Source organism: Drosophila persimilis, unplaced genomic scaffold, assembly GCF_003286085.1.
Source record: "Drosophila persimilis strain 14011-0111.01,24,50 unplaced genomic scaffold, DperRS2 tig00000000-arrow-pilon, whole genome shotgun sequence".
In the NCBI taxonomy this organism is placed as follows: domain Eukaryota; kingdom Metazoa; phylum Arthropoda; class Insecta; order Diptera; family Drosophilidae; genus Drosophila; species Drosophila persimilis.
The window spans coordinates 2,766,221-2,782,821 of record NW_020825288.1 but is presented as its reverse complement, the minus strand read 5'-3'; the positions used below and the strand labels follow the sequence as shown (position 1 = coordinate 2,782,821).

The 16,601-nt window shown below is 36.8% G+C and overlaps 1 protein-coding gene across 4 annotated transcripts in view; it reads right to left on the bottom strand.

Annotated features, from left to right (window-relative positions):
- The window catches only part of LOC6594809 (calcium-activated potassium channel slowpoke), a 44,828-nt gene that overhangs the window by 16,203 nt on the left and 12,024 nt on the right, over nucleotides 1–16,601 (bottom strand). The window contains exons 7-12 of one of the 4 annotated variants that reach the window (XM_026984504.1): nucleotides 10,684–10,775; nucleotides 5,281–5,391; nucleotides 3,161–3,266; nucleotides 765–917; nucleotides 546–701; nucleotides 110–222 (exon numbers count right to left, since the gene is read on the bottom strand). In XM_026984504.1, the coding sequence (XP_026840305.1) occupies nucleotides 110–222; nucleotides 546–701; nucleotides 765–917; nucleotides 3,161–3,266; nucleotides 5,281–5,391; nucleotides 10,684–10,775 (731 nt within the window). Of the gene's footprint in view, nucleotides 1–109; nucleotides 223–545; nucleotides 702–764; nucleotides 918–3,160; nucleotides 3,267–4,684; nucleotides 4,791–5,280; nucleotides 5,392–10,683; nucleotides 10,776–13,796; nucleotides 13,889–16,601 lie in introns of all 4 variants that reach the window. The other 3 variants (XM_026984506.1, XM_026984505.1, XM_026984502.1) reach the window with 3 other exon arrangements.

Here is a 16,601-nt window from a genome sequence, read left to right as displayed (position 1 = left end):
ATGGTATTTTATTTTTTGTTTTTTTTTTGTTTTGCTGGTACGAGTATTACGATATACATATAGCATATTTGGTTGGAAAGTTTTGAAAACTGCCTGCTGCGTGACTTACTCAGTGGCCTGAGCAAATGGTATTCCAATAAATGTGGGACTCAATGTTTCTGTGTACATTTCCATGCCAGTGCCGCGCAGGTAATCATTTGTCCAAGACTGCATGTCTGGCGACTATGGGTTAGAGACGTAATATATAGACATTTGATTTGATACTTATATACGGTACGGGATACGGGGCCCAGAGGCCCCTTTGTGACATATTGCTTGCCCCCTTTGTGTTTTTTACCCGTGGCATACATATGTCAGCAATACAACAAATTCGGTTTAAATCTGCAAATCTGTAAATCTTCAAAATATCTAACTTGTGATTGGTTGGCCTGTTTATTTATGGTTGATTCAACGTTTGTTGTGTGCTTGTGTCGGGTATTTCGTTGGTTGGGTAACGGTTTCGGGGTTTCGGGGTTTCGGGAGGGAGGGCTGGCAACCCTACTTACCGTCTTGAACGATCGCATGGCAAACAGATTGGCCATCATGGTGGAGAAACCGGGGGCCAGACAGCTCTGGGCAATGAAGCCCAGCTTCAGTTCGGCCAGGCAGATGACATCGTCGCCCTGTTTCCAGTCCCACGATGGTATGTTGAGCAAGTACGCCTGATCGATAAAATTGATTACTGTAGAGATGTTAGGAGAGGGGTTCTAGGGAAAGGAACCCACCTTATTGTGGTACTGCATCAGCTGGATGATGACACGAATGTCGTCGCTGTAGTTCTTGATGGAGATCACTCTCATGATGTTGGCAGCATCTTCTGCGTCGGGATCTTGGCAATATTTGTTAGCTAGCACAAGGCAGGCATCGGCTTCGTGAACCTATTGGGTTCGGGGGTTGGGGAGTGGGATATTGATGTGAAAGAGTCACCGATTAGCATTGGATTGTGGCACGGATTTCTGGTTATGGTCAGACTACATATGTATGTCTCATGTGAGTTAGTTTTGTTATGTTTGAACTGTTCCAAGTTGTTGTTTGTAATGGTTGGGTTTGTTCAGTGATTGTAATTGTTGCTGTTACTGTTACTGTTACTGTTATTGTTATTGTGAATATATATACTGCAGAGGTGTCACGTTTAGAGCATTGTCCACAATATTAACAATTATTAAGCGGTTTACACGCACATTGACTGGACAACTATGGTACGAATATGAGTACTTCAAATGCCACTGTGAAGTGTTTGTTTGTTGGTTTTGATTTTGGTTTTGGTTTGATCTGGCATTGGATCGATGTCAGATATCTTGCATATACATTGAGTATTTGGTAGGTTTCTTTTGGGGTTTTCATTAGCATAGCCCGGTACGAGCGGTTGGGGGGTAGATAGATAGTAAGCGGTAGTAAGATTGTGGCTGGGTGGGTGGGTTGCTGGACATTGTCTTTCGTTTGGTTTGGTTTCAACTTCAACTTAAGGACAAAATAAGAAATCATAAAGCGAACGCTCGGTGCATGGCTGGAGTGGGCGGTGGGCGGTGGCTGGAGCAGGAGGCTGGGTGAAGAGGTGTGTAAGTACAAAGAACGCTGAGGTGGCTGTGCGTTGGATAATAGAACCAAATATCAAAGCCATATACAACTGAAGAGCGAAATCAAGTGGGATTTAGACAAAAGATTAGTATTAGTATGAGTATTAGCCACAAGCACTCTGTCATCGATTATGCAGTCGACATGCAGTCGCCGCGCATGCAATAGATGCGATAGATACGATAGATACGATAGATACGATAGATACGAGTATATTTACGGTTGCACGGCCCCAGGCAGGCACAACAATAAAGCAGCTCTGACTCATGCAGGATATCGATTAGGTTTTTATGTACAAAATATACATATACATATATATATATACGAGATGTCTTAAGACAATATAAATATACTTGGAACACAATAGGTATAGTTAAAGCTATATAGATACAACTGAGCTGATTGCAATATTCCCTCCGAAAAGTCGATAAAATATTTATAGATATAGCTGAAAGCGTAAGCTATTTCTCATTTAGGGTATCTTTTCAAGAAAAATTCAATGTGGGCTTGAAAGTCTAGAGAGGCTTTTATGATGGAAAAGTCTATTGTAGAATTATATTTTGGCAAAACTGATTTTATGGAATCTATATTAAATATATTAAAGATCAAACCATATACTTTCAATGCAAGTTATGGTAAGCTTTCATTTCAAAGGCTATGTAAGGATACAAGGGATTTTATTACATTAATCGTTCCTCTGAGAAGTTTCTGATTTATTTACGGCTTGCAGCTCGAGTGTAAGGCCCCTATGATACAATAAATAACTTAACAATTACAATAATATACTTAGCACATACATAGATTCGAAAATACATTAACGATTATGGTTTTGAGTAATGCAGCTTCCACTAATGATACTCGTAAATTAAAATTAATTCGTGTCTGTTCCACAGCAATTTCAAGAGCAATTTATTGTGTAATGTACGAGTATGTGGGTTTATTTGTGGCATGTGAATCGCAGCTGGTTTATTTGTGTATTGTTCCCAATTTCAGAGGGTCGGGGGTTAGTCGAGTGCTGGGCCAAACGATACGAATGCCAGATACAAATGATAACTGTGATGCTGTTTGTTGGGCAGAAAAATAAAGCCAGCGAACGAGAATACGCCAACGCATAATGGCCACATAACTATGATTTACATAAACATAAACATGGCAATACATATGTTGAACACGGGTATCGTTTATACATACATATAGATATATGATACACGATACACATACACACATATACATAAACATATACATATACACTGATATGGGTATACACGATTATGGGTTTATTTATAGGCGGGTTGTAATTACATTTTGAGCGTTCGTTATACAAGTACGTACGAAGTAGGTGGTAGTACGCTTAGTCTGGGGTTTTTGGTTAATACATAATGAAATCATAGCTCTGAACTGGGCGACACAAGAGCGGAAACGGAAACGGAAAACGGCCAACATGAAAATGAATGGAACACAAAAGCAACGAACAAACAAACAAACAAACATAGAGAACAGAGAACGGAGAACAGATGAAATGAAAAGAAATTGTTTTTCGTTTTACCTTAACCCTTTGCAGATCAATCGGATTCATAATGGTTCCTTGGAAGAACTCCACGGTGGTAAAATGACGTTTGAACAAACCCTCAAGTTCCAAATCGGGTGGTTTACTTTATTAATTTTTGCAATCAAAATTCGGTTTTTTTTTTGTTCATTTTTTTCGATTGTTATTTTGTTTTTTGGGAAAATAATACAAAGTTTTTAGAGTTTTCAATGTTTCCAATGTACACAAGGTTTACGTGGATTGGGTTGGTGTTCAAAGAAACAGAAGATCATCGTTGCAGGTGGTGGTGTGTGTGGGTGGGACGTGTGCGTGTGTGTGTGTGTGTGTATAAAACACAACAAACAATATACACATCATATGATTATGGTGCAGTTTTTTTGGGTCGGCAAGTATGCAAATGAAAATAAAAGAAAATCAAAGAATGCAGACAACTGTTGGAAGAAAAACTCCAAGCCGGAGGTGCAACGAAAACGGTGAGTCATTAAATCTAAATACTCTATCTATCAATTATCAATACATACTCCTTATACGACTGGATAGCCATAGCCCTAGGTCTATATTCTATGTTAAAAAATCTTCTTAAATAACTTATTAACATTACTTAAGGACTATGGTCTCATAGTCCTGGATCAACACTATGGGGTATCAAAAAATTTTACCATAAAATTACAAATAAAATCGATCTTTTCAGGTTTCTACAAAGTATTGAAAAGAAAGAAACGGGTAAGAGTGAATCAAGTTTGAGCGTTTTTTAAGTTTTCTTTAGCTCGATTGGAATTGTATGGTATGGTATAATGTATTTTGGAAATCGAATAAAATTTCAGCTAAGGAGGACATTCCATTAAGCAGGTTAAATTACTTAAAGCCAACGTGAAGGATATTACGAAAAAGAACAAAAAAACGTGAAATTATGTGGTAAGGGAGTCTTAACTAAATACTACCTATAATATATTTGAGTATATATTATATGAATTATTTTTTTTTTTTTTTATTTTATAATGAAGCTCTGAGAAAAAATTGGTAGAAAACGAGTTCTGGGAAATCTCATCAGCAGCAACCGGAAACCATTAAAAAGAATGCCATAATGAAGCTATAAAATTGCAATAAAAATAAACATAATTGATTTGTTCAAGTTCAAAGTGAGAGCGAGCAAAGATTGATGGTACGAGTATATAGAGTATATAGACGTTGGCGTTGGGGAGAGGGCGTGTCTTTTGCTTGGTTGCTGTCGGGAGATGCCAGCAGAAAATGGAACTTGATAATATGGTTCTTGAAATTGCATTGCATTTCGGTTATTCGAAGGACTACGTTGTGGGCGTGTGTCACGGACACAAGAACATTCACATGGTATACGAATGAGTTGTTGTATCGTTGTAGCAGTAGGAACACCTGACAATCGCGGCTCGAGTAAATCGTTATTTCTGCGTGTGTCTTCACTGTTTTCGTGTATCTGTGTTTGTATGTATGTCTGCAAGTGTACGTGGTGGTGGTGGTGTTGTGTCTTAATGTGTGTGTTCTGTGTACCTTGACTCTCTCCAGGTCGACTGCGTTCATCATAGTGCCCTGAAAAAAGGCCACTGTGGTATAGTGACGCTTCAGCAGTCCCTCTAGCTCCAGGTCAGGTTCTTTGCTATTTAATTGTTCGTCGTATGGTTTACATTACATTACATGATATATGACATATATAGTTCAGTATTAATAGTTAAGTAGTTAAAGCAAAAGGGTTAAAAGAATATCAAAGTTAAATCGATTCTCATCTCACTGAGTGTGGACTAGAGGCTAGTTTAATGCAAATACTTATTAATAGTGCCTTGGTCTAACTTATCTGATTGGGAGGGGGGATGTCTGTCCCCCACCCAACTATCGAGCGAGAGGCGAGCAGCTGTTTTTTGTTTATAATCATAGCATACTTTTCTGCGCAACTGGTGGCCCCTTTCTCATTCTGCTTAAGTACTGCTCTAAATTTGTTTTCTTTGCTGCTGATCTCGTTTAACAAAATCAATCGAAAATACAATACATTTAAGAAACCATAAATTCAAATGAACAACGGCACAACAAATTAGCAATACGTTTAGAAAGAGGTTTGTCTGCTGTTTTGGACAGGTTCTAGATGGACTTACCGATGGAGAAAGACCACTTCGACATCGACATCCTCCCGATCTTCGTGGAGAAAGTCCTTCAGGAAATGCGACACGGACTCGTATGTTATATGACCGCATACCACAATATGTCTGTGTATTTCGGTTGGTTCGTTCGTGGTTCGAGGTTCGAGGTTCGCGATTCGTGTGTGGGGGTTGTGGCATAGAGAGATAAATAGATTAGTTCCATTGGTATTGGTATTGGTATCGATACGAGTAAAGCAACAATTTGGCTTAAACCTAAAGTGGAATGCATTGAACCGCTGTACATGTGTTACATATGTATGTGTATGTATTTATATGTGTGTGCCAGAATTAGTGTGTGAGTGAAGCAGCAAGAGAGACGGAAATTGAATTTGGCTTCAATTATGAAATTAAATTCCTTCCTTTGTCTCTGGGCCTGGCCCATCAATGTATCTCTGATACGATAGCATTCCATGAGCCAAGCCACAAGCCATACAATTATAAGTGTGTGTGTGTGTGTGAGTGTGTTTGTGTGTGATTGTGTATCTGCGAGAGTGCCTTGTATGTGTTTAGATGAGTGCATGTTCTTTGGGTGAGAATATATATATTTATTGTCTTGTTTTTCTGTATATTTCTTTATAGTGATTTATGCTTTGATCTTTTTTGTATTATTTATCAACTGCTTGTCGTTGCATGGTTATGTTATATCTTTATGGCTTGTCAGTATTATTTTGTGGTAAAGTATAAATTACTTTGCATTTTCTTTTGAACACAAACATTTATCAAAAATTATACAAAATACACAAACTGAAAAATTCAATCAACTAAAGTCAAATCATAAATGCAGAATGCATGAATTTAGTCTGCTACCCCAGAGGCTTGTTCACAAATCAATTTAATGGCAAGAAATCATAATTGACACAAAATGAGGATCTCGTCCCCGCAGCGGCAGCACTCTGCGGCTGCAGTTCAATCAAATGATAAGTATACAAGTATATATAGGTATTTATATTGGAAATCAATATGGTTCTAGGGTAAGGCATAGCTACGCACACCATTTGGTTTTCAATCAACTTACATGCATCAAAGAAAGCATCAAAACTGGCCAGCAGCTGGCCAACGTATTGGTACTCTACGTTTATACTATATACACATTCTATAATACACTACGCTCATTCCGTTTACTAATATCTAATTTCTACAGGGTGCTATGATTAAAACAGATTTGGTTTCGTTTGGTTTGGTTGGATATTCACTGTTATCACAGTCATGCAATCAGGCAGTCAGGCGAACCGGGCAGGCATTCTCTTCATACCTTCATAAGTAAAGTATTGTAGTGTATCAGTGCAGGGCTAACAACGACATGCATACTCTTTCTTTTCGTGTGGGTGTGGGTGTGTTTGTGTGTGATATTTGTGTGTGAGGGTTTCACTGTACTGTGCCATGCAAACCATGACCACAGAAAACTACATTGTCGAAGGCAGTCAAATGATGAGATTCGTTCCAATTCTTTTACCCAAAATATAAAAGTCTCTCAGGGAAATAATAATACATATCATCAGACCTTTAAAAATAAGAGAAATAGTGGTACAAGTAGTATCTTCAGGAGTCCTCTAAGACATCGGAGAAGTGAAGTCCAATTTGTAATTGAAAAAATAATATGTACGAGTATAAATCAACGCTAAGGTAACAATAAAAATTGAATATTCTTTCCAAAATATTCTCTTTCCGTCGTCTTTACGTTAGTTTCCCGATAATATTGGAGGTTGAGGTCCGAATGTTATGATAAGTGAAGTTCGGTCAAATGTTTCTTGGTGGTTCAAATCGGGATGCAAGGCTATATCAACAGCTTTACCTCTACGGTGGCAGTAATGGCATTGAGAAATTGTGCTTGATTAGGAGTCTAAAAAGAAAGAAGAACTTCAATTTGCATTTAACGAACAAACAAACGAAATAAACGAACTGAACTACATTCTATTAGTTCTTGTGTTGCATTTTCATTGTCCTTTAATTGCATCGGCTAAAACGAATGGTGACACTTGGATTAAATTTGATTTTTTGTTTTGTTTTCTTTTTTATTGGAAATGTTGGAAATGATATAGATATACATGGTGAGAAAGTTAAACATTTGATGCCTGGCCACGCATTTTCATCATTTTATTTCCGCATAGAATTGCTGTTCATGTGGTGGACATGAATGTGATTATCAATCAGAAAATAAAATATAATTTCAATGTTTGTTCTTCAGATGCGCTCCGATTTGTGCAATGAATGGTGAGTTTCAAGTAAAATAAAAACAGCGTATAGGACAGATCTTGAAAGAGATACAAAGAGTGAGAGGGAGAGAGAGAGAGTGAGAGAGTCGTAGAGAAATGGAAAGGAGATGTGTGTGTGTATACAGAATTGGAAGGAATCGGAATCGGATACGGATACGGCAGTGGAATCGGGTGTTGTTTCGATTACGCTATGGATAGTACAGGTACGAGAAATACTCTTTGCGAGCAATCAATATCCTCCAACAGAGTGTGGTGTGTGCATACGGGGGGACACCACTCAACCACATACCACATCAAGTACAACGATGCAGGTCCCTAAGCATTCGCCTCCTACCTGATCCGAATGAGGTAACCAAAAGGTAAATCAATTCTAAACGTAGAGCGCATCCATACACAACACTGGGTAACGACAATTAGGTGGAGTGGAGTCATATTTTATCAACCGATTCGATATACTTCTAGTACAGGTATAGGTATAGGTATAGGTCCGTATATATTGTATATTTATGATTCTTTATCGTTTATTGGTTAATTATACCGTCGTCTTCGAATGTTTTGTCGGCAACAGAAGTTCACAAAGAAGAGGAAAATTGATGAAAACCAAACATTTGTATCGTTTAGAAAAGTATACGAGTATAGTTTGTGTGATTGGTTGTGTGATATGTATAGAGCATAGAGTATATAAAATTGGTCCAAGAACTACAACACATAGTAGCTGATAACTGATTGAAGGTTTAGAGAGAGAGAGAGAAAAAGATATATATATATATAGTTGAAGAGAGAGAGAGAGAGAGAGTAAAATTATGTTGGTTATACGAGAATGCGGGAATATGAGTTTGTGGCTTGACATGTCTTATCGATTGGCATTACACACACACTTATTTGTTAGATGATTCTGCTGATACAGTAGATACAGTAGATAGAGCCACCTGGAAGTCCTACTCTAGTATTTTGTACAGGTATTTTTCTAGGCAAAAATTTGAGCAAATTGAAGTCTTCCGGGAAGTTCCGGGAGTTGCATGTTATATACAAATTGCTGTCTGTACTTGTAGTACTCTAGAGAGTCGGACTCTTTTGCGAAATACGAATACTTATGCATGTGTGTGTGTGTGTGGTACATTCTGGTTTATATGGAGTTCTAACATTTACGTATGTATACAATCGAATCAATAGTAAGTTATTGGTAATATGTATTTAGTATGCATTATTATCGTTCAATGTTTAATCGTTTAAGGTTGTTTTGGCATAGTATACAAATACATCGTTTGTATATATTTATGTATATGTATACATATGTATGGATATATAGATATATATACGAGTTACGACTTCGATATCAAGGACTATATAGACAATTACGGTAATGTAACACAATAATAAACACCAATCACTGATTCACTTCAAGGGCTAATACAAATGCAAAATGAGGCTAGTATGATATGGCATACAAAAACGAGACAAACTTAGGAATACGAAGTACGATCATACGAATGCGGATTTCGGTTTATGCCAATCATCAGCTCTGACTTCACACTTACTCGAACGATCCATCGATCAGTGGGTTGTACGTATCCGAATTGGCTCTAAGAAAAGCAAAAGAAAAACCCAAACTGAAGAGCAGAATCGGAAATCGGGAAACGAAAATCGGAAATCGGATAAACGGAAAACGTACGTGCAAATCAAACGATAAAGATCTAAAGAATTTTAGGTTCAAGATCAGGATGTACGAGTAGGATATAGAGAGTAGAAAGTAGCAGAAGAGTAAGTTGAAAATTTGGCGTTCAAATTGAGGATGTAGTATGGAAACTCACAACAAGATAGCATTTGGTAGTTAAGAGTACGCACATGATATAGTAGATACACTCAGAACAGTTTTTAAGTACGAAAACAATTGGTTTTTTTTTGTTATAGTTTTGTGGTACGATTCTCAAATACGAGTACGATATCTGCAAAATGCCAATTCAAAGAACACAAAATTATCAAAAACTGGCAAATAAAAACGAAAATCGATGGGCGAAACAAAAGAATAATGAAACTAATGCATAAAACGGCACGGCCCCCCATCACCACCCATCATCATCATCATCATCATCATCGAAAATCATGATCATCAATCTTAATCATCAGCATGGGGGCGGCCATTACATTACGTTACGTTTGCTGACGTCCTAGGTTACGTTTACGATTTACGTACTGAGCTACGTAGGCGACACGTCTAAGTCGAAACGCAAAAGGAAATCAAATGAAACGCAACGCAACAAACACAAAATGAGTTGTTGGATAACTGAAAAATACATATATAGTTTTGGGTAGTTTTTTTTTTCTTCTTCGTATAAGCAATATGAATATTTTAGTTTAATTTTCTTGTTGATTTGTTCTTATTTTCAATTTTCGTGTGGGTGGTTGGTGTTTCTGTGGTGGTGGTGTCTGGTGGCTGGTGGTATTGTAGGATGTTTGATCGATTAAATGTTTGAATTTGGGGTTTGAGTTGATGATTTATTGGCTGATTGATTGATTGCCTGGTTCTGAAAGAGTTCAAATGTACAAATGTTAGAGGCAGCTGCGCCAGCCAGGCGGTCCCACCGGGCGTATGAGTAATGCCGCATATGTGTCTTTCACTTTCGATTTCGGGTTCATCGATTATGACTATGATGGTGATTGGTTTGGGGTGGCCATGTTGTGTGGGGCTTTGAATTGATTTTGTGGTGTATGTATAGGGTCTATGCATTGTTTTGTGGGGTTTTTGGCTTGTGTTCTTCTGGGATATACAATGTATAATCAAAATCAAATTTCAGCTACTTTTCTGGACAGCTGGACATGAATGAAGCGCAAAGTAAAAAGACAATAATTTTGGAATTTCTTTGCTTTCGGTTCAGAAATTTCATTTTGATTTGGTGTTTATTTTTTGTTTGAAACATAACAAAAAAACTGTTTGGTTGGTTAGTTGAACATTTTTTGGGTGACTTTAGATTGGTTGTTTGGCTTAAACATATGTTTGGTATTGTATTATTGTTTTGTGGTAGTACGAGTATATATAGTCTTATTTGTGGCTGTTTATTTTTATATAATTTTCGGTTTAATCGATTTGTAGATTAATTGTTTGTTTGTTTGTTGATTGATTGTTAGAAAATTTGGTTTGTCTCACCTTCGCCCTTTTTCATTTTTTAATGTGCCCCCATATTTGGCTCTTGTTCCAATCAAGTCTATAATCTCAGGTATACAACTTGCAAAAATCGCCTGTTTACAGTATGAAAGATAATGATGACAGTGAAGTATTTTGTTCTCTTTTGTTCATAAATTAAATCAAAAAGCATTTAACAAATTTCGTATGACGCTGGGGGGAAGACTAAAAAGACAAACGACAGTTTCGCGCCAAGGATCAACAGAGAAACACATAGACAGAGAAGGAGGCGTGTGGTGAGGAGAGGAGAGAAAGAGATATGGCATGGGGGCATGGGGACATGGGAGCTTGGTATATGAGGACCTTAGTTTTCGAAGCAGGATCCCTAGAAGAGAATTATAAGACGACGGTGCAGAGCGGATCGGATCCGATCGGATCTCTGATCTCTGATTGCTGTTCTTGTTGTTCATTCATTTCGGTGGCTATTGTCGCTGGTTTTGTTGTACTTGTATTGCTGGTTTTTGTATTGTAACCAGACGCCATTGTTGAAAAATCATATTCGACCAAAAGAAAATGGAAAACATAAATTTAGTAAATGAGTGAAAATAAACTGAAGATCGATTTTAAAATTGATATCTTGACTAGAGTAGATTATCTTGCGAAAATCGATAAACCGCCTCAACAGTTTGCAACTAAATTTCTTATGGCTCTAATGGTTTCTTGGGGGTACGTGTTGTGTGGTTATTCAACAGTAATATATTCATAGGTATTCATAGCTAAGTGAGGGGGCAGAACCCTATAAAAGTTGGTGCCAAGTACACACGCACACACATCGACAGATTGGCTTTCGACTTCATCTTTGCTGATGGGTTTCAGTGCCTAAGACTTCGACTTGAGCTACCACTACTATTACTATGTGTATCTGTGTGTGTATGTAGTTGTGTGTGTTGGTATGGAGGATTCTAACAAACTAAACCGCTTAAGTGTGTGTGTGCGTGTCGGGTGGGGATCGGCTTGGTTCGGTTCGGTTCGGTTCGATTCGGCTTGGAATAGAGTTACGAGTTACGAGAATAATGGGAAGATATGATGCTGATACTGATACTGAATGCGATACGAGTACGAGTAGATATAGGGTACGGTACTGCAACTCTTTACTGATTACAAGTATACAAATATCAATTTTCCTCTAAATGATGATCATCGGTAAACAACAAAAAAATAAGAGAAAAAAACAGTAAACGAGTATTTGCAGCGCCTTCTGGCGCTGGCATCGACTTCGATATCGATTTCGTTATTCTATGCGTGGCTGCGGCATACAAAGTGGGTGCAAGCAAATTAACGACTTGAATTAGAGATGGTTAGATTGATTGATTGATTGATTAGGTGTGGAATTATTTTCGTATTGGTATGGTATGTAAATTACAAGTAAATTCGATATAGTAGGTATGTTGGATAAATTGAAATTGCAAAAACTGTATAAACTACTGCAACTGTATTTTAATGTATGTATCGCATATAGAAACACAACTGGAAAAAATATGTCACAAGTCGTATTCGGGAAACAATAACTCAAATGGAGGAATACAGGAACCAAAGCATCAACTTGGTGTTTGTCTGTGTTTAGGTGTGAGTGTGTGTGGGTGTTCCAATAATCAAAATCAAGACAAACGAACGAACAAACGAACTCAACTGAACTGAACTGAACAATTCAACAAAAATGCACTTTGGTAACGCAAAAGAAGCCATTTACAAAATTAAGTATATATATCCATATCGTTAGTATGTTTATTGATTCAGCGCTAGTTGTGGAGCTTTTCCTGTCAACCGGTCAAACTCAAAATAAATGACGCAGCTGAAGTTGCATAAAAACACACGCAATTGTGGTCTAGTCTGCCGTCTATTTACAGATACAAAAACTAAATCAAAATCAAAAACGAAACTCAAAAATGACACACTTGAATACATAGAGTTGTTGGCTCTTTCGATTGTCGACTGTCTAAGCAAATTCCATTCGAGGCACACCTTCAAATACTTCTGTAAATTATTTTCCAAAAGATGATGTCGGGTCAATTGAGGAATGGTACATATATTTTTTGGTTTTGTGGACTACCGAATGCGAAATGTGCATGCTTCAACAAATTGGGAAGGAAGAGGAGTAGGATTTCCGAGATTCATTAGCCATATAGATTGCTTATATAAGTAAAAAGGACCATTCAGTATCCCAAACGCAGAACGCCAAAAGCTGTTGCATACCCACAGGCGCTCAACAATGAACAATGAACAATTTGTATTGAAAATGGATAAAAATAGTTATCTGCACACATATTGCTTTTACGAGCTTTGCTATAAATACTTGAAGCAGTTGAATTTGTATCTCTAGCTAACAGTAAAGTAAGCCTAATGAAACGCACGCAAAAATCAAGCCAAAGTTAAAAACAAAAATAAATTGGGTTAAACGACAACAGGATTTACAGAAGGATTTGACCAGTAAATTAAATAGGTTATACATAGCTCTCGCTTATGAACCACTTTGATCCTTTCGTTTTTCGTTTTTGTGCAATTTTTCGATAGTTTGTTTTTTTTCTTTTCGGTTTTGCTGATTCAACTAAATACAGACACATGCCGCCAAGAAACCAATGCCTTTCAAGTCCTAATTGCTTTTAGTTACTTTCGATTTGTTGTGTTTTTTTTTTTGATTTGCTTTATGAAAATAATACAGAAAAGAAAGTATATAAATGCGTCTTGTAGAATAGAAATGTTTTGTATGTGTATTTTGTAAACCCAGACAACATTTATTGAGTTTTGCTTTATCTGCCGGGCTCGTAGTTTTGGGCATTTTTATGCAATTCCAGGTGACGTCAAAACAAAACAAAAATCAACGAAAAATTCAATAAAAAATAAGAGTAAATGAAACATATGCTGTTGGTTGTTTGACTGGAGTTTAGTAAAGAAAAAACGAATTCAAGATTCTTCGATTGCTGAGGTGTTTTTTTTTTTTTGTTTTTGCTTTATAGTCATTTCTTGTTTATCTTATTATTTTTTTTGTGTTGTATTTTTTGATTGGGTTTTGAGAATTGTTTTTTTTTTTTTTTTGGTTTTTTTCTCTTAGCGGTACAGCCAGCAACGTGTTCGTGTACCTTTTTCTAGGATCCTTGCTATATGTTCCACCATATTTGCTTCTCTGGGCGGCCAGTTCAGTGATTTCTGGTATCCAACTAGCGAAAACGGCCTAAATTCAACAACACACATACACATTTAGATTGATTGAGAGGTGCCAAGAGGGTTTCAGGTTTTCAGTTGAGTTTTTTTTAAGTATTACAAGGTATTTTTTGTTCATAGTTTTGGTGGGTTTTTCTGTTCTGTTCTGTTCGGTTGGGCTAACAAATTGCTGGTTTCTGGGTAGGTGTTTGTGTAGTAGGTGTGTAAAAAGAAATGGACAAAATTATTATGGATACAAATTGTTAGAAAACAAATCGACGACGACGTTGAGAGTTGAAAGTTGAACGTTGACGTTGACGTTGACGCTGACGGTGAGGCAGACGACGTAGAACAGTGCACAATGGAAACCGCTCAACTCAGATTCAGACTCACAAACTTATTCACAAGCACACTCTAACTGTCTAGAAATCATTCACTCACTTATGTACACATATCACTCAGCACTCACCACACAGAACACTCAGTCACTCAAAGTCTTTCACACAACAGTAGTTTTAGTCTAATTGTATATTACTTTACACAAATCTCTTTGGCAAGAGGTCGTCTGTAGGCATCTAAATACTGTACTCTTACTTTGGTTACATCTAATAATTTACAATTTTAGTTTACAATACACGACGAGTGCAGGGACACACTCTGCCTGGACAGAGACAGAGGTGGAGATAAAGATAAAGAAAAAGAGAGGGAAGCTCAGACCCCTTCGATTCGGTTGGGGATAGTTCTTTGCTTGAGTAGTGCGCTCTATAGTTTTAATCGTACTGTTACGCTATGCGAGATGCCGTACTTTATACAGACCTAGATACATGTTACTATGATTTGTTGGGGTTACGCTTTCAGCTCTGGATTGGATTGAATGAGTTAATAGGGAGTTAATGGGGAGTAACAAAACTTCGGTTCACCGAATTCCTTGAGAAAATGTCTCTAGTTTTTGGTGAGCTTTTCAACTATTTATGGATCAGTGAGGCTGACAAAACGATTCAATAGGAATTAAATGGAAATATGAATAGAAAAATATATGGCAAAAATTTGAAGCTTGAATTTGCTCTCTTCAAAAGTAGAAATATGCAATGAAATTTACGTGTTACGACTTTAGATACGAGAAACGGATTTTTAATTACATTTTTGGCAATGCGTGACCGATGCTATTTGAGGGTTGGGGGACGTGAGTGTGTCTATATGTGTGTAAGTGTGGCATATACATATATAAATATACATATATACTTAACCATGTGTACGTGTGTCTGTGTGTGTGTTTGTGTGTTTGTGTGTGAGTGGGATGTGTTACAACAATGCGCCTAAGTAGTTGCTTTAAGATATCGAAAGAAATATATACGAGTATGAACCTTGAACTATTGCAAATTGATAAACGCATATCTGGTATCATAGTTCTGGTGTTAATACGGAACGTTTAACGTTTAAAGCATGGCAAAGTATAAAGTGTAAAACGATAGGTATCTCAGATCCGAATATCTAGACGAAAACAAAAAAAATATAAAACAAAAAACCAAAAATCAAAAAGGGAAAGAGAAAAAAAACTCTTGAGTATTAAGTGTTCAATAAAAATGTTTAAACAAACGAAATAAATCAAAGGAAAACACAAATAAATACCAAAGGAAACGGAAAACCATAAACCAATAAACGAAAATGAGAAAACGAAACCCTCAGTGAATTAGACATTAAAATCTTTAATGGCATATACAAATAGATCTATGTGTATACGACGGGACTCTTCGGGACTGTCTCTGGCTGCGAGTCAAATCAAAAATGTATCCAAAAATAGTTTACTCAATCAGAACGATAAAATACAAATCGAAATCGAAATGGAAATTATAATATTGTACTTTACTTTTATTACTTGTTTGATGATTTATCAAATGTCTTTTTTTTTTGGTTTTTCGGAATACTTATTTATCAACGAACGAACTAAAAAGTTTAGTTTGAGAAACGGACGACTTTAGAGTCGACTGAAACTACTTTTTGATGCGGGTAAGTCAACTGTTTATGCGACGAGTCTTAGAGATTCAAACTCAGTTGATAAATGAAATAAGGGAAACAAAGTTGGAGGGTAACAGACTATAAATTGCAATTTATCGACTCTAATCAATAGTTATTAATATTTGGTGGTACTAAAATAGCTAATTGGAGCCTCTCAAATAGTACGAGTACTCAAAAAGTGTGTTCTATGCGAAGGTTGTTGTTTGTTTGTGGTTCAAGCAAACCTAGCTCCGAGCTTATCATATCTGGGGGACCTCCTGAACGATCTGCGATCCTAAGCTTAGTTCTCCCTAAATGTTCATATATATTTTTATATTCTTTCATAAGTTATACTTTAGATTTTTTTTTAAGTTGATCATTTTTTGGTGGATTATATTGAAAATGTTGGTGTTTTATTTTTTTCACATAGAATGCGTTTATAATTTTTTGATGTTGCATTATGGTTGTTATAGACTACCTCTTTCCGTGTTCTCTTTTCAGTTCACCGCCATACTTATTGCCACTACCGACGAGTTCAATTATCTCCGGTATACTGCTGGCAAACATTGCCTAAAATATTCCATCGTACACGAGATTAACAAAAATCAATTGTTCAGTTGATCAGCAAAAAATATATGTACTAGGTTATATATATATGTAGGTTGTTGTTGTGGATATGTCTTAGGCTTAGTCTTATTGTTATTGTTATTGTTAGCATTATTTTTCGATTGCTTGCAGTTATACTAATA